Genomic DNA, 18,770 nt, shown 5'->3' on the forward strand with positions numbered 1-18,770 from the left:
CCAGGCAAGACCCAGCCACTGACGTTCCAGCTGAACCACCCCCTGTTCTTCACCATCGACATGGTGGGCGCCCTCGTCAACAGCCCCGAGGGGGTGGGTTGCGAGGGGGAGGACGTCCACTTTGAGGGCCAGCTATACCGCAACGAATTAGTGCTCCAGGAGCGGCGGCTGCTGGTCAAGGAGGAGACCTATGTGGTGGAGGATGGACGGGTGGAGTCCCAGTCTGACCACCTGACCCTAGAGTGTCCCCATTCTGAGCTGTCCTGCATCACTGGGGAAGCAACCTACGTGTGGGACCACCTGGGAAGAGATTGCCCCTTGAGGCTGATCCGCAGCCTCCAGCCCAGCCTGGTGATGGATGCATATCTGGTTGACCATCAGGCCCAGTTTTTCATCAACATGACCAACCCCACCTCGATTGTGAACTGCGACTTCGAGGCCCATGCCACCAACCATCCAGCGTTGTTCGTGGCAGCTGACCCAGCCGCGGCTGCGCTGCCCAGAGTGTCGGCCAGGGATGTTGACGTTCCCCTTCAAGCACAGATCCATGCAGGTTATATTGGGTTTACCCTGGAAACGCGCATGAAAAGCACTGCAGCAGAAGAAGTAGCGGCCAACTGCTGGAAGCTCCAGCAACTAGATCCGGCCCACCTGGTGCGTGTCCAGGGGAGCACGTTCTCGGTACTGAGGGGAGACATCCTGCTGCAGCTGACCTGCCAAAGGCACAAGTATGTTGTCCGCGAACACAAGGAGTGTTGGGACAAAGTGCCAGTAGAGCCCACAGGTTTTGTAGACGCTGTGACACGGGTATACAGTGAGCACGCCACCAAGATTCCCTGCTCCTCCACCTACCCCCTGACTGTGCACGCGGAGGAAGGCTGGATAGAGTTAACCCCTGCTCCCAAGAAGAGGCCACCCCCGCTGGATACGCCTAAGCAGTTGTTGACAGAACCCTTAGATGACTTCAGTTCAGGTGGTTTGTATTCGCAGGCTGAGTTGAAAGACTGGCAACAACTGCTGGCGTTCCCAGCATACAAGAGTGCCATGCTGACCGGCCTATCCTATGGCTCCTGCGTTCAGCAAGGCAGCTGTTCGGCCACAGGAGACCATGGGATAGTGTCCTACAACATTGACCGACTGGTGGAGGAAGGAGAGGCAGCCCTGGATGTCTGGGCAGGATTTAGACAAGCCATCCACGAGTGGGGAGATGGCGCAGCCATACTGTGCTTGCTGTTGTTGATCCTCAAACTGCTGGGGGACCTAACCATCATTTCTCTGGCAGCAGCACAGGGAGGAGTCCGGGCAGCCCTGAATGCGATATCACAAGTGTTCCTGTACCATCCAGCTTTATATAGGAAGGCGCTGGCTAGAGCCAGGCTCAACCATGCCAAGTCCCGGGACTTTTCAGTGGACTGGGATGCCATTCCCATCGGCAGGGAAGCAGCCGAGGAAATGGTGTCTATGAAATCAACTGACAGCGGGCATGACCGCCCAGGTAGGCCAGGACCGCCCTCTGGCAGACCCCGCGGCCCCTCAGGAGGACAGGCCGCTGCTCAGACAATCAACCTGGCAGCCAGTGCCCCAGCCGCTGCCAACAACAACCAGCAGGCCCCACTGCTGACCGTTCCAGCAACAACGGTGCCACCAGCAAACCTGATACCTGCCGGCGCTGACCAACGTATCCAACCCAAGTCAGCCTCTGCCTTCTATCCCACATTGGGAGCCCATCAACCCTAAGAAGATACTCACCACTAGGATTCCATTGAATCATTATCGTTTGTATATATTTTAGCCCTAAGGAGCGGGCCGAAGGCCTCAACCACTGTCGGAAGTCTGGTAGGGAAACCACCTCCCAGCCTTCCGAGGGGAGAGTTGTGGTATTCGGCAACCGTGAGCCATGTCTATGGCACCCCTGATCTGGGGTTCGGTGGAGGGTCAATGGCCCTCCCCCGAGTCCTGGGGAAGGGGTCTAGTGACCCCCTCCCTACGCTTAGAATTAATGATTGAATCTGTCATGTTTATTATGGTTAACTGTATTCTTAATTCTCCCCCACCCTTTCCAGGGATGGGGGAATCATTATTGCCCAAACTGACCATTGTATATGTATTATTTATGCTTTTATGTTATGATTATTTATTCCTATCCATGTAATTATTGTTTGTTGTATATAGCTTCAGTATCTCTTAACCCTTCAATAAAGTGACAACTGAAAATAGATGTTGATCATTATCTAGTGAAAGATAGAGAAGCGTAGCTTCTCTATAGTAAGGTGTCCACGTCTGTCACACTGCCGTAATCTAATTGAACTCCGGTGTCTGCCATTTATCCTCGGCGGATACCACACAAAGTTTAGGGGGGAGGGTGGATACATGTAAGTATGTCCTTAAACAGTTTCATGCAACAAATTTACTTACAATTTTACATTTGGTGCATTATTTGCCAAGTGGACAACTTTTCTGCACTACCTCACCAATCTCGGTCATACTTTATATTTGGTCAAGATCACTCTGAAATTCTTTTATTTAGACAATTTAATTTACTAAATTTCATGTATATTTTTGTGCATCCAACTTTTTTGTCAATATGAATTCAATTGTTAAAAGAAGAAAATATAGTGAATATAATATAAATATTGATATAACATAAGTATTAAAAAAAATAGATAAATTATGTCCAATTGAAATTCATTTTGACAAAAAACGGTTAAAAAATTCAACTTTACATGAAATTTAGTAAATTAATTAAATTGCCCAAATAAAAGTATATCAGAGTGATCTTTATAAAACAACTCCTTCCTACCAAAACTGCCCATTAAAAAAATTTGAACGTAAAAGATCATCAAAAATTCTGCCTTCAACGGTGATTAACGGCAAAATGGTTCGCCAGAGGCGGATAATGCATGAATAATAAATGATGCGCCTTAAAAAAGTTATGAAAAAATGAAGAAAATGTCCATGGCTCTAAAACGACTCCTTCTTTCCAAAAAGGGACAAAACCACCATTTTTTAAAAGTATGCATGCACAGGGTGTATCAAAAGTGTGAAAATTTTAGAATAGGCACAAACTAATACTAAATATACTTTTTGTTAAACACCCTGTAAAATTAGCATTTTGGCCAAAATATCATTATGTGTGCTTTTTACATGAATAAACAATCATTTTGGTGTATAAAATGTATAGGTTTGATGAAAGATTGATAAAAAATTAATTTTTGAAATTGTGAAAAGATGTTTGTTTTTGGTTTTTGTTACCTACCTTCATAGATTGCTAGATATCTAGTCATCTTTTTTTTTGTCATCCAACGGACCAAAATTTAGAGTATTACCAAAATCGGAGAGGTAGTGCTGAAAAATAGTCAATTTTGCATAATGCGCCATTTTTATTCTGCTTTCATAGTTCTGAAAATGTCAATGTTCGTTTTTTGCTTTTATGGATTTTGACATCCTTGTTTTATTTTATATTTTGTTAATTATGTAGGTGTATGGACATCTGGGAGGCTGTATCCACCCCTATGACATAAGCTACATCCCTCTTGTTGTCTGTCTTACACCCCCTTATGCTTAATCCTCCCAAAGATTACACCTCCCCTAGATGTTGGTCTATTATGAGGGTGTCGATATATTTAGTCGCGCTTCGCGGGTCCTGTACCTGTGGTGCCCATAACATGTGGGTTTACTAATAACCATACACATTTTAAAAAAATAAAACAAACATATAAGAACCCTCCACGGTTGAGGCTAAACCCCGTCTTGATTATATTTACCATTACTAAGCGCATCCATTATATATACTTGGGCATGTGATGTAAGTATGTCTGACTTTCTTATTGCTATGGTAAACCAGTCAAGCGCAATCGGCAATTTATTGGCACTACCTCCATTAAATTGACGTTACTTTACCGTGTGCAACTGCGAGTAATGGTAATTTATTAGACTCCATCCTCTCTTAAGGTGATAACGCACGTTGGTATATTGTACTAGTCAAGACCATATTCTTATTATAAATATTAAAATTTAACAGTTATTAAAAGCAAAGCTTTCAATTGGTTAGGGTCGGTCCCCTTGTTGGGGATAGTAAGCTATTTTTGTTAATTTAAGCAGGTTAAAATTGTTCTATCGATTTCAAAATTTGCATGGTGATATTAAAGTGGTAGTTAGGTAAGTTTTAGAAAGTGTAGTAACTCTAAAATTGTTGCCAGAATGTCCTATTTTAACCATGACGATTTAAAACTTTTTTATGTAATATAATTATTCGATTGATTTAAGTTTATCCTTAAACATTATCTTGTATTTAAGCAGTTATTCAACAAATTCACTTACTATTTTGTTTCGACTTGTTTACATTTATATTCCGATTATTTATTTCTGTCACTATACAAGTTTTAATGTTGATTTCCTACCATTTCAGAGCTTTGCTTTTATTGTTGTTATCATCCTTGTTAAAAATATGAATACTAGGAGGAAAAAAAATCATATGAATAACTAACATTAATTACAATGGGGATTTATTCTTGAAAAGTCACAAAGTTTATAAAACAATATCACATAATAACAACATTAAGCAAGAATCAAGTTTCAGTCGAGCTGAAGGTCTTGATCATCACCACGTTTAGCTCCTAAATAACATTTTTGTCAGCCTACTAGAAAAGTTTTATCACATAAAAAAATGTTTCAATTATGGATCCATTTAATATCAATTTATTAAAAAAAAATAGTAATCTAAATTATGAATATTCTTTTAACATTAAATTTAATAAACTGTAATACATTTTTTGTTTTCAGAGTTGAAGCTACTCTTTAATTCAAAATGTCCTCCTGTCTGTCTGAAATGTTTTTTAGTAAAATTGATTAACTTGGCTCCCATTCTATGGATGGCTAAAATGTCAATACTTCCTTTACTATGAAGCATATTGGACTGCTTTTTAGCAGCTTCTTACTAATCATGCCTTAAATGATATCAATATATTTTTGGTTTTGGTGGTCCTCCTTTCAGTAAAATCTCCGTGTTGTTTTTTTTTATCTCATAGAAAAATGTCCAGTTAGGGCAATTAAAATATTGTATATATCAATAGATTATGCTGATATTTATCATGTTCCTCTTATAAAACATACTAAGAATATAGTTAATTTCTCAAATAATCTAGTGCTTTTTTGTCTATCTTTTACCTTTTTTTATGAGCATTTCTTGTATTTCTGCCGCTATGTTTCTTGTTTCCTCCTCAGATGTATTAGAATGAAGATAAAGATAATCTAAAGCTGTTAGACCTAAACAGTGGTGATTATTCTAATGTAACAGAGTATTTTTTAAGATTGATTTCTAAAAAGTATAAGAGGTATTTATAACACTTTAGAAGGGTTATTAATCAAATAGAATTAACTATTTAATGATATATTACTTGTTCCCATGATCTATTTCAGCTGCATTCTTTAGAAGAATTTACTCAAATCGGTTGAATCATGAAGGCTTTATTTTGTTTATCATCCATGAATATGTACAGTAACAAACAAGCCATAGCTGTATTTTTGCAACTAATTGAGGAAATACCTGCATCATTCTTAGAATTAATATCAGCTCCATTGTTTATCAGCAACTCTACTGTATCTTTCCAAGTCTCTATCTGTATGTCTCCTAACGCTGCTGCATACATAAGAGGGGGGTCTCCTCCTAGATTAAATTGTTATGTTTAAACAAAGTGAAAAATTAACCTAATCTTCAAATACTAACAAAAATCCTTGAATTTCTATCAAATCATTCTTTATTTGAGAGCAAGTGCAATTTCAAACACTATTCTGTCTGAAACCTTATCTTTATGGATTAACTTACTTTCAATATTCTTAGCATTAACTTCAGCTCCATTCTGTAATAGGAATTCTACAAATTCTTTATGATGGTTCAATGCTGCAGTCATAAGACTGGTTTCTCCTAGATATAAAAATGTACTAGAAAATGATTAGTTTTGATAAAAAATTAGCTTTCTAAAATTGAACTTGTTTATTGGTTAGTTTATTTTTCAAGTAGAAGGGAAGGAATGAAGTAAAGAGAATGGGAGGGGGTAATCTTTAAGAAAGCCCGCTGCAAGTTTCCCTTTATCAGAGAACATGAAATATTTGTTGTAAGATCCAAATTATAATATATCCCTTTCAGGAAGTGTTTTGAGGAATAAATTAAGGATTTTAATCTTGAACAGCTCATGAAATTATTAAGGAATCAATTATTTTTAAAATCTTTTAAAATTTTAAGTTTTATAAGTTATAACTTGCATTATTAACAGCTTTCCGCAGATATAAAATGTACAATTTTAGATTAATAACTGATTTTTTTAGCCCGAGATGCCCAAGGCACAGGCTAAAAAAACTGGTGTTAATCTTATGATTGTACATTATTATATTTGTAGAAAACTGGATATTTTTTTTGTATGGATAAAAACTGGATGATCCACCTAATATCATACGATTTTATGACTAACCTCTATTATTTCTAGCATTAACCTCAGCTCCATGTTCTATAAGATATTTGGCTACTTTTACTTTTCCCCATACAGATGCCCCATGAAGAAATGTACGTCCTGAATTATAATTTTTAATGTGTTTCTTTTATAGAAATATCAATAATTAAAGTGAAAGTTATAAAGTTATTTAGAATGGTGCACAAAAACCAATTAGCTAGAATAGAATTATAGAATGACACACAAATTTAAAAATGAAATATTGCAAGAGTAATATATAACTAACCCTCTTCATCCCTAGAGTTAGCATCTGCCCCTTGTTGAAATAGAGCTTCAAGAACATCAATGTTGATGATATCACAACACATATACGACATTACTTCTTCCTTTATAATTTTATTTCCTAAAATCAGAAAATATTTAAGGTTAATATAGTATTTAGAAGGTTATAAAATATAAATAATTGATAATAATAATTATATGTAAGGCTTGATTAAAAAGGATAGTAATAAATAAGATAAAAACTTACCAAAATTATCCATAACAAACCACCCAACTCCATGTTTTAATAATTGCTCCAAAGTATTACTTCTTACATTCAGAGTTATTCTAAATAAACAGAGTTTTCTGATTTTCAGAAACAACCAGAAGCAATACAGAAATAATGATTATATGGCCTTGTTTTCTGTAAAAAGGTACATAAATTTTGTAAATGGTGTTTTTCTTCAACTCTAAAATTGCGGCCTCTATAATAGGTATATAGTCTCAAAAAATGCTTTTTGTTAAAAATGTTGTGCAAGAAAAATAATGATAACTCTTCCATTTTGAATAAAAAAATCTTAAAACTTCAATATTATTTTAGAAAAAGGTCTAAGAAAATTTCTTTAATGAGTTTTAAAGGTGAAATGCTTTTTAGCTTCCCACAAAAGCATTTTTAAGAAACTGTACTTTGTCTTTTTTCACATTTCTTAATTGTGATGCATTTGCAGTAAAAGAATTTCTTTAATAATGTAGCTTATAGTATAAAGAAAATAAAACATTTTTATTTGACAAAAAAATCTCTAAAGACAAAAAAGTTATTGAAGTTTTTTTTTATAAAAATGCTTTATAAAAATTTTACCCTATTTTGATTATTAAGTTATTATGATGGATTATAAAATATAAGCATAATTTGTCAATAGGGGGCGGAGATATTAAATCCGGTTAACAGCAATCATTTTCTTCTAAATTCAAATTTATTGTCATAAGGAATCCACCTTTTTTCAGTTGGTTCTACAATAGCTTCTGTGGTTACAGAGATTTCTTCAATAGATGATTCATTTATCTTAATAATAAAAATTTAGATATTATTCTTATAAAAGGAAGTAATACATTTTAGAATTATCTTTTTCTTATAAACAAATTTATACCGAAGATTAAAAATTGTAAGATTTATTCTTAAAAACAGTGTTATAATAGATTTCCATATAAATATAACTTTACAAGGGTTAACTTCCAAAATTAAACTATATTTTTTAAATTTCTGTTTAGAAGAGTTTTTAATGCATTGCTATACATTTACATCTAATGGATAAATTCTATTGAAAAAGTAGAAATGAAAAAAATCATTAGAAACAGATTTTACCAATTTATTAAAAAAAAGATTCAGGGATCTAAAGGGATAAGACAATGACCGATAAATTGATTATGATGCACAAAGTTACCTGAAGATCAAAATTAGTGGTTGAAACGTTTGAACACTCAACTTAATAAACCAACTAATCAAAATTCACTAAAGTACGTAGAGTTGTTACCAAAGAATAAGGAAATGTTATCATAAAACTTTTGGGACTAGTGTAATAAACAGCCCATTGTCCCCTCTCTCTCTGAAAAAGATTACCTTAGGTGTTATCATAAAAGAGGAACTTTTGGTGAAAAAGAACAGCAGACAAACCTGTAATGCAAATATTTACTCTTTTCAATAACATGTTTCTCTATTTTAGGCAAGTATCACATAGGAATGGTGATGGTTTTAAGCTATTTTATTTTAGATTTGAGTCTACAGGATGATTTTAATTTATTTTTCAAGCCTCTTTCTGCCCCTTGAACACAGAGCCCCTAGATTCTTGTGGGGAAACCACTAGTCCTTTTAATAAATTAAAAGTATCTCTGTGTCTGACTGTGTTCCATAGTATCTCGCTAACCGCTGGACCGGTAAGGTTCTCATTTACAAGGCCCTGGGAAGTTTTATGACTATTTTTGGGGAGGATACTAAAACCCTCCCAAAGGGAATCACCCCTAGAAAAAAATTTTTCTTTTAAATTGTCATTTTAAAACTAAAATAAAAAATTGGCCAGTCAACTCCCCCCCCCCCTCATCTATTAGGATTAAGAGTTAAAAAAAAAAAATACCAATTTGAATCTTTTCATGTTGGCTATCTCACAGGCAAAATAAAACTGAGAGTTCCTAGTCGAGTGGGGTGGCAACTGAAAGTTCAGAGAAAAAGAAAAATAATTTAGAGTGCAAGCAAAAAAATACAGGAATCTAAAGGGATAGGACAATGGCTAATAATAACAAAGTTATCCCTTTTGTAAATTAAAATTAGTGGTTGAAACGTTTTAACACTTAACTTTTTGAACCAACCAATCAAATTCACTAAAGGACCCAAAGTTGCTAAGCAAACAAATAAGAAGGCATTACTTTGAGACTAGTGCGTTATTATTGGAGGAATAAGGTATAGCCAACAAGTGAAATAAATATAAATTAATATTTGGGGAACAGATATAAAGGTCGTCTTTCCTACGACGTGCTTTCTCAAAAATCTCGAAAAATCAGCTCAAATTACCCAATATTGTTAAAAGCGAAGCTTTTCTATAATTAGGGTCGGTCCGTCCGTCCGTACGTCCGTACGCCCGTCCGAGATAGATAGCTTTTATTCGTTAATTTGGGCGTGTTAGAATTGTCCTATCAATTTCAAACTTTGCATGATGATTCCTGTAGTAGTTGGGTACGATCTAGAAAGCGTAGCAACTCTATAATCATTACCAGAATGTCCGTACGTCCATTTTAAACATGTTGATTTTTCTACTTTTTTAACAACAAATTTTCAAGTGTTTTAATTATCCGTTTGATCTGATTTTTGGTATATTGATTCCTGGGACAACAAAGAACAATATTATAAGCGAAGCAACTCTATAATCAAAACCAAAAATGTAAGTATGTCCATAAACATTATCCTGTTTTTAAGCAGTTTTTCAACAAATTTACCTACAATTTTGATTCGACATTTATACATTTATGTTCCGATTTTTCAGTTCAGATACTATACAAGTGTTAATGTCCGTTTGTCCTACCGGTTCAGTGCTTCGCTTTTATGGATGTTGTCATCCTTGTTTCTAATTAATTTATTTGTTAGTTACAGCTGTTTTTATTGTCCAGCATTCTCAATAATTTTTGGAGACAAGGGACAGTTCATCTGAAAAAAAACTATTTTACACAAACTTTAAGTTCAATGGCTGCATTGTTCTCTTTATCGGTTTCTAATTTCAACATGCTAATGCAAGTATCATGCAGAGAGGCAGGGGACATTGGGCTGTTTATTACACTGGTCCCTAAAGTTTTACAATAAAGTTTTCTTATTCATAGGCTTAACAACTTTGGAGAGTTTTTTGAAATTTGATTGTTTGGTTCATTAAGACGGGTATCCAAACGGTTCAATCATTATTTATATTCTAGAGAAGGGATAATTTTGTGTATCATCATTGGGGATGTACATTGATATATTGGCCATTGTCTTATCCCTTTAGATCCCTGAGTATTATGACTTGCTGCATAACAATTAATTTGTGATCAACTTTTTTTAAATAGTCAAAAAATTTATTTTAAAAAAAGATTGTCATCAAAAATCGACCCTCTTTTTATCATTTTCTCTATCTATGTATATGATTATCTACTTTAGTAATGTTGCAATGAACGCTTCCGCCTTGGTAAACTTGAATTTAAAGTTTAGTCCTTGAAAGGGTATTTACAGCTTTTTAGTAGATCTAAATATCTAAAAAACATTTTCGAGAATTTCTGGATAGTGCTCTACAATTTTTGTGATTATTGCCAAATAGAGGGGGACAAATGGTTGTTTATTATGCTAGTCCCCAAAGTTTTTAGTAACGTTTTCTTATTTGTTAGCCATTTGCCTAACACATATTGGGACTTCAGGGAATTTTGATTGGTTGTTTAATTGAGTTGAGTGTTCAGACGTTTTAACCACTAATTTTAACAATTAGTGGGGTAATTTTTTGTATCATCATTGGAGATGTACATCAATTATCGGTCATTGTTTTTCCCTTTAGGTCCCTGGATTATTGCTTACAATAATTATGGTATGGGATGTATCAGGGTTTTTTTGCGCTGTACTTTTCCTGTGCAATTTTATATTTGGTTAGTTCATATTTTTTAAAACCTTTTAATACCGGTTTTAAAGAGGAAGGGGACTTTAGCATATTTATTACCCTAGTCCGCAAAGTCTTATAATAATGTTTTCTTATTTGTTGTTTAACAACCATGAAACTTTTATTGAATTTTAATTGAGTTGGTTCATTAAATTGAGCGTCCAAACGTTTTAACCACTAATTGTAAAGCGCAGATGGGGTAATTTTGTGCATCATTATTGGGGATGTACATCAATTTATCGGCCATTGTCTTATCCCTTTAGGTCTCCGATTTTTTACGTTGTTTTAACATAATAATAACCTTAAAAATCTGTAGCTCCCCTTAGTTATCCTTGAAAAATCTAGAATTAACCAATATTTCAAAACATCCACTCTTTTTAAACACCCTAATTTTGAGTAAACTGATTGATCAAGTTGTGTTTCTTCAATTAGAATTATTTGCGCTCGGCTCTTTCTCTCTTTCTCTCACTCTCTTGCAATTTTAGGGAAGAAACATTGTATTCATTGACATAACTTTTTATTACTTAACATTGAATATGATTTCCAGTATCGCTTTGAAATCGATTAATATCCAGTATAGGTGGGTTCATATCGGAATTAGACAAAGAGGGGATGTGCAACAGATAAAACAAACCTAAATAAAATTTCTGACCAAAAAAGAATTTTAAAAAGTTGAGATTTAGAATGCGACCACCTAAAAATGTATTGAATCAATAAAAAAATAGGCAAAGACGACATTCGAGTTCTTTCCTCTTATTATCTCAGTTGCTATTTGTGCTAGAGAACTAAATATTTTTGTGCATTTCCCCAGTTTAATAATGAATTTCCGACTATAAGTCAGCCAAAGTCATATTTCACTTCTTTACCCTTTATTTACCAACCTTTTACCAATGACCAGAAATACAAATGTAGAGCTATTTGTAGATGAGAGTAAAAAATTTATTGAATCAGAACTATTGCTTCATGGTACTCCCAGGAGGCCTTGAGTAGAAGAATCAGGAACTTTTGTCCGTTTCATAATATCTCGTTCTTAGCTTTAGAAATGACTAAAAAACCATCATTTTTAAAGTTTGATTGAGAATTGTCCAATTTTAGAGGTTTTCTCAGGCTAGGAACGATATTTTTTGAAACGGTCAAAAGTTCCTGATTCTACTCCTCAATGCCTTTCCTGGGAGCACCATGAAGCCATAGTTCTGATTCAATAAATTTTTGACATCCATTTACAAATAACTATACAATTAAATGCCTGGTCGTCAGCGGTTTTAAGACTTAGGATAAATCATCCAGAGGTGTATTACGCTCATAAAAATCATTTGCAGATCCCCGCTTTGGTCTCAGAAAAAAAATGTCCAAAATCGACCCACCCTAATATCCAGTGGATTAGAACCGGTTCTCAGCAATACTGAAAAATTATGTATAGCATCGTATTATGTCTAGTTTTCTAGGAATATAAAAATGTACAATGAAACCAGCTTTTGTTAGCCTGTGCATTTGGCATCACATGGCCAAAAAAATTACTTTAATCTTACAATTGTATTAATTATTTTGATATCCGCTGAAAGCAGTTTATAATACAATGCAATAAACAACTATTATAGTATGGCTTTTTTTTCTTAGATACATTTTTTTGAAAACTCTTTATATTTTCTTTAAGGCAATTTAAAAAAATAGGTTGTGCATTATTTGCCAACTGTACCATTTTTCTGCACTACCTCTTCGATTTTGTTAATACTCTATATTTTGGTCCATGGGTGATTCAAGGATGCTGGATGGCCAAAAAAAAGTTTCAGAGTCCCTGGATGTCTAGATATCTAGTTATCTATGAAGGTAGGTAACAAAAATTTAAAAAAAACACCCATTTTTTCACAATTTTAAAAATTAATTTTTTCATCAATCCAACCTATACATTTTATACACCAAAATGATCGTTTATTCATGTAAAAAGCCCACATAATGCTATTTTGGCAAAAACTCTAATTTTACAGGGTGTGCAGAAAAGCGGTACACTTGGCAAATAATGCACCAGGTATAAGTAAAAACATTAAAATATTTTACACAGCATAGTAAGCTTTGAAGATTGGGTTTCAATGTTTAAAAAAAAATCTTCTACCTAATTAAAACAAAAAAAATCATCAAGATTAAATTTTGGTAAAATATGTTTTTTTTTCAACAACCATATTCATTTATGGTTTGTATTTATTTTTGTAGAATATACGTGGATATTGTAAAAAGAAAAAAAATAGCGATATCCCCTCGCATTTATTGGTCAAGCTGTTTATACAGTAGGAGTCTAGGGGTTGGGGTAATGGAGGGGGTTGTGGGAGATTTACAGATTTTACTTTATTACAAAACATGAAAATCTGGCGAAAGATCCAAGTAATAATAAATCCATTTCTGTATTCGACTTGAGGGAAACCGCCAAAATGTCATTTGATCTAAAATATGCTCACCCTTCCAAATATCTTAATAACAAGTCGTGCGAAACAAAGGAAACCCAAACTCAATTCCCCAGGGACCACAAGGGATAAGACAACGGAGACCATAAATTGATTTGTATCCCAAATGATGACAAACAAAAATACCCTTATGGTAGATTTACATTTTGCACAATGCTAATTTTAGGAAATATATATCTATAATACAAAGTAGCTTGATGTCTGTCTGTCTGTCCGTCTGAAGCTTAAGATCTTGATAACCACTGAACCGATCGGAATCTACTCTTCAGGGTATATACCTATTTGTCCGGCGGTGGTTTTAAGCTATTTTCTTGGGGGGTGGGACACCCCCAAGGCCCAACCCCCCCAAAAACAAAAAAATCCTCCCCCCATTTTTTTTTACGAATTTTGCAAATTCGTTATTTAATCGGTATTTTTTTTTTTACGAATTTTGCGAATTTCTTTTTGTTATTTAATCGAGAAAATGTTTTCCTGCTGGGTAGGTGCGGAAATTTGCGATCCGTTCTGCTGGGTAAGTAATAGAAGATGTAATTATACCTCTTGGGGCAAAGCCCCTAGAGGCTAGGGGCGAAGCCGCTAGTAAGATATAATGTGTTTATGATACTCTGGAGATCAGTATAGTTTACAGTCCAATGTCCCCTCCCTCCCTGCATTTCTTTCAATCTCTCTTTCTTTCTTTCTTTCTTTCTTTCCATTTATATTTCTCTTTCTATAGTCGAGAAGTTTCTACACTTCTGTCCGTCTGTTTGTACATTAGTGACGGATATATCTAGAAGCAGCTTACATTGCCTAATAAAAAAGACATCATACAATGCAAATGACTAATGATAGGCCAGTTTATATTTTAACATTGATCATTATAAATGTATACTGGCCTATAATTGGTCATTTGTATGATGTCATTTTTTATTAGGCACTCACAGGTCTCCTTAGCAAAACCTTAGATTTAAAAAAATCTCCAAAGAAACGGACAACAGGGCCTTCAAATAGGGTACAGTGGTGGTCAGAATCCGTTGGAAATTAAATCTTAGCTGCTCCTTCTTGTCAGATATTGCAATTTGAAGTTTTGTGGTAAAAATACCTAAAATTACAAGAATTCCAAGGATATATGCATAAGTGAACACCTTAATTCATCAAATAAAAAGGGTGAGTTTAACATTTGAGGAGTTTAGATATCTCTTCATATGTAAACTACACACTTCATCCCCATTTAGAACAATTTTCACTACTATAAATGATGTTTTTAACTTCAATAAAAGTAATAAATAAGGTACTATAAGCTTAAACTTTATTCTAAAGGCTGTTACCCTGGAACCAGTAGAAAAAACTTCAGTTTAAGTTTACATATGGCCCAAGTTACTTTTAGTAATTCTGCCCCCCCCCCCCCCCCCTCATACTCTCACAACCTACAAACTTTAGGGTGGAGGGGGGGGGGAGGAAATAGTAATGCTATTATGTGTTTCTCAAAAACTAATTGAAGTATAGTGAAAAATTTTTCCTGTAAGGTTTTTAGGCCAAAACTTTGTAGGAGTTATGTTGACCACCTTCTCTCACCCCCCCCCCCCCTCGTCCTTACATAATTGGGAGGGAGGGGGGTGTTAGAAGATCATTCCAATGTGTTTTAAGAAACTATTAGAGATATATATTATCTTTTGGATTTGTATTGTTGTGGGACCCAAAGCACTTTTACATATATTGCTGACCTCTTCCCCTCCCCTCATAAATCAAAAACATAACATTTTATAAAGGGAGACAGGGGGGGGGGGAGTTGCAGTTGAAAGGGTACTTCTTTAGTGTGTTACTAAGAAACCTCTAGAATTATAGCAGCAAAGCAATATGCCTGAGATATGCTTTGGTAGGTCAAAAGTAACTTTTACAAATTTTGCTGAAATCTCCCTCCAAGCCTCCTTTCCCTCCCTATTGCTTTACAATCTCCCCCCACCCTCCAATTAAGTAATAGAAGGGAGTATAGCAATTTTCTTGTAATTTACTTTGAAATTACTTAAGATATAGAGGGCTTCTGGATTTAAACTTTAGTAGGTCCATAATTACTTCATACTTGAAAAAATATTGCTGACCTTTCCCCAACCTCTACCAACCCCACCCAGAAAAATTATATTGCTGCTCAATTCCTCCACCCCCATAAAATTTTTTAAAATATCGCTTTCTTTCCCCCTCCCTCTCCAGCTACCCTCCAGACAACCTCAACACCTGTGTTTTACTCAGGAACCACTATAGCAATAAGGAGGGCCAAAAGTTTCTGAAAATATTGTTGACTACCCCCCCCCCCCCTCCTAATTAAATCTAATTGGAAGGAAGTGAAGAGACAGAAGAGTTCTTTAGATATCACTAAAGAAATATATAAGCTTTAGAACTTAAACTTAGTAGGCATCAAAATCTCTTACAAATATTGCTGCAACCAACCCCCTCCCCCTTCTTAGACCACAAATTATTAGGAGGGGGGCAGTGGATGTGTGTTACAAGGAAATCACTGAATTATACTGAGCAAACTTTGGATTTAAGCTTTTTTAGGATATTAGTTACTTTTACAAATATTGCTGAATTCCCCCCCCCCCCCCTCCATCTGTTGGAAATAGTGGCTGGTGGCATAGGTAAACAATATTGTATATTATTTAGAAACCTCTAGAGATATTCAGGGTTAATATTTTAATTTATGTAGGCCCATATTTACTTTTATAAATATCTATTCCAACTACAAACCTTCTAATCTAGTACAATTATTTTGGTGCTCCCCCCCCCTCCACCCTAAAGTTTGTAGGTTGTGAGAGTATGGGGGGGGGGGGGCAGAATTACTAAAAGTAACTTGGGCCATATGTAAACTTAAACTGAAGTTTTTTCTACTGGTAACAGCCTTTAGAATAAAGTTTAAGCTTATAGTACATTATTTTTTACTCTTATTAAAGTTAAAAACATCATTTATAGTAGTGAAAATTGTTCTAAATGGGGATGAAGTGTGTAGTTTACATATGAAGAGATATCTAAACTCCTCAAATGTTATACTTCCCCTTTTTATTTGTTGAATTAAGGTGTTCACTTATGCATATATCCTTGGAATTCTTGTAATTTTAGGCATTTTTACCACAAAACTTCAAATTGCAATATCTGGCAAGAAGGAGCAGCTAAGATTTGATCTCCAACGGATTCTGACCACCACTGTACCCTATTTGAAGGCCCTGTTGTCCGTTTCTTTGGAGATTTTTTTTAATCTAAGGTTTTGCTAAGGAGACCTGTGCACTATAAGCGACTTCATATTTCTGGTTGTCATTTTTGGCATGTTTGAATCGTTTCATTGATTTAAAACCCTCTTCATATGTTTGTTTAAGGTATTACTTTGATCCAAAAATCAAAGGGGAAAAAATAGTCTAAGAATTCCAGAGACTTTGATTTATTAATGAAATAGCCTAAAACTATCTCGGGACTTCCTTAAAAAGAGAACTAAACGGTCATAGACGTCCAAGGGGGGGGGGGGGGGTAATGAGGGGTAATGGGGCGATTACCCCCCCCAAATTTTTTTTAATTTTACCCCCCCATTTAAAATTTACCCCTATCCTGGGGGTGCCGTAGGCACCCCCAACCATTTAGGAGGGGGTATTTACCCCCCCCAAAATAAAAAATCTCTAATGAAAAAAAATTTGGCGGGATCGAAATGGACAAACAAGATCTTTATATAATTAAACATATGCCTTGTCCTTATTAAAGGATAGTATTACAGAAAACAAACTCTTGAATTAAATCTATAAAAACCTCAGAAAGGTTTCGTGATTTTTAGGACCATAGATTAGAAGTAATGACGACTTTTTTATCTGCCTCTTCGCCAGTTGGTTTTAGAAATGTAGCAACTATTTCTAAATGTTTTTAAATTTATCTTTATTGTGGATTTAATCACGGTGAAATGATACTTTTCATTTGAATATATTATGGAGATTACTGAGATAATTTGACTCGAAACATATGCATGCTTCCCTTTGCTTATATGATAAACCTTCGCCCTAATGGATGTTTTCATCCTTGCTTGCTCTCTTTCTCTCTATCTCCCTATCTCTCTCTCTCTATTATATAAACTTGACAACACAAATTTGTGTGAAAATTGAATAAAAACATTGTATTATGTCGTACAGTATCAGGAATCCTAAGTGATAAGACAATGGATGATAAATTGATTCACATCCCCAATGATTTTAAAAAAAATATTCTGTCGATAAAATTATTGGACAAAAAGTTATGACTATACTATTTAAGAACTAACTAATAGATGTACCCAAAGTTTTTCGCCATCGACTTAGACAATGTGGCTATCTTTGGGTACTAGTGTAATTTACAGTCCAATGTCCCTCCCCTTCTTGTACAGTATAGTTTTTCTCAATTTCACATCTTGCTTATTTTTCACAAAAGACATACATAAAAATAAATTTGAAGAATAAAAAATTTGAAATTTTTTTTAACCGAAGAAAATGAGTCTTTAAAGATTCTTGCTTGCTTAAGTTTAGGTAAAAAAAACACAAAAATGCTTCTCGTCAGGAAGGGAGGGAACATTGAACTGTAAAATATTCTCCAAAATTTCATGAACAAGGCTTTAATACTTATTTATTTTATACTAATAGTGCAATCTACAGAAGAAGTAATTTTTAAAAGCGAAGCTTTTCTATAATTAGGGTCGGTCAGTCCGTCCGTCCGTCAGTCTGTCATTCAGTCAGTCCATTCGTTAGGGATAGCTTTTTCGTTAATTTAGGCATTTTAAAATTGTCCTATCGATTTCAAACTTTGTATAATGATTCCTGTAGTAGTTAGGTAGAGCGATTTAGAAAGCGTAGCAACTCTATAATCGTTACCAGGAATGTCCGTACGTCCATTTTAAACATGTTAATTTTTTTTCCCTTTATCAACAAGTTTTTATGTGCTAAAATCGATTGATCTGATTTTGGATTACTGATTCCTATGACAATAAGGTACAATATTTTGAGCAAAGCATCTCTATAATCAAGTCCTAAAAATACCAGTATGTCCTTAAACAGAATTCTGTATTTAAGAAGTTTTGTAACAAATTTACATATAATTTTGTCAAAACTTAGATATTCAAATTTTGTATATTCAGTTCTGACACTCTACAAGAGTCAATGTCCGTCCGTCTGTCATACCGTTTCAGAGCTTCGCTTTTTTGGATGTTGTCATCCTTGTCTTTATTACAATTGGGGTGTACTGTACATTTTATCTTCTTATGCGACTTAATCATGGATAAATTATTCGCTCTTGCTGTTCTAACATTTCTTAAAAATAAAAATACCCTTTCACTTTTACTACATAGCTGTTTGCTAGAATTTCCTTTTCAGTTTGACGAATTTTATGGACATTATTTTCCTTGTTAGAAGGTGTATAATGACAAAGTGATTCTTGATGGATAGATTATTGAAGTTTTTAGATCCAAC

The 18,770-nt window shown here is 34.8% G+C and overlaps 1 protein-coding gene across 1 annotated transcript; it reads right to left on the reverse strand.

Moving 5' to 3' along the window:
• Positions 1–4,475: 4,475 nt before the first annotated feature.
• On the reverse strand, positions 4,476–8,892 carry LOC145331743 (uncharacterized). Its single transcript, XM_080176575.1, has 10 exons — positions 8,837–8,892; positions 8,326–8,379; positions 7,703–7,770; positions 6,976–7,055; positions 6,733–6,849; positions 6,468–6,566; positions 5,825–5,923; positions 5,546–5,665; positions 5,167–5,265; positions 4,476–4,616 (listed from the first exon to the last, which is right to left on the reverse strand). Exons 1-10 carry the CDS (start codon positions 8,852–8,854, stop codon positions 4,576–4,578), a joined length of 795 nt encoding a protein of 264 aa, XP_080032701.1. The 5' UTR covers positions 8,855–8,892; the 3' UTR covers positions 4,476–4,575.
• Positions 8,893–18,770: the final 9,878 nt, after the last annotated feature.

Source organism: Acartia tonsa, chromosome 11, assembly GCF_053477335.1.
Source record: "Acartia tonsa isolate MP-2025a chromosome 11, ASM5347733v1, whole genome shotgun sequence".
Taxonomy (NCBI): domain Eukaryota; kingdom Metazoa; phylum Arthropoda; class Copepoda; order Calanoida; family Acartiidae; genus Acartia; species Acartia tonsa.

Excerpts from the sequence above, each read along its gene's own strand:
- LOC145331743 (XM_080176575.1), bottom strand. Across the intron at positions 6,850-6,975 it reads GTTTGTTATGGATAATTTTG|GAAATAAAATTATAAAGGAA; the intron begins GTAAGTTTTTAT and ends TTCTGATTTTAG. Across the intron at positions 5,666-5,824 it reads TAATGCTAAGAATATTGAAA|GAGGAGACCCCCCTCTTATG; the intron begins GTAAGTTAATCC and ends AATTTAATCTAG.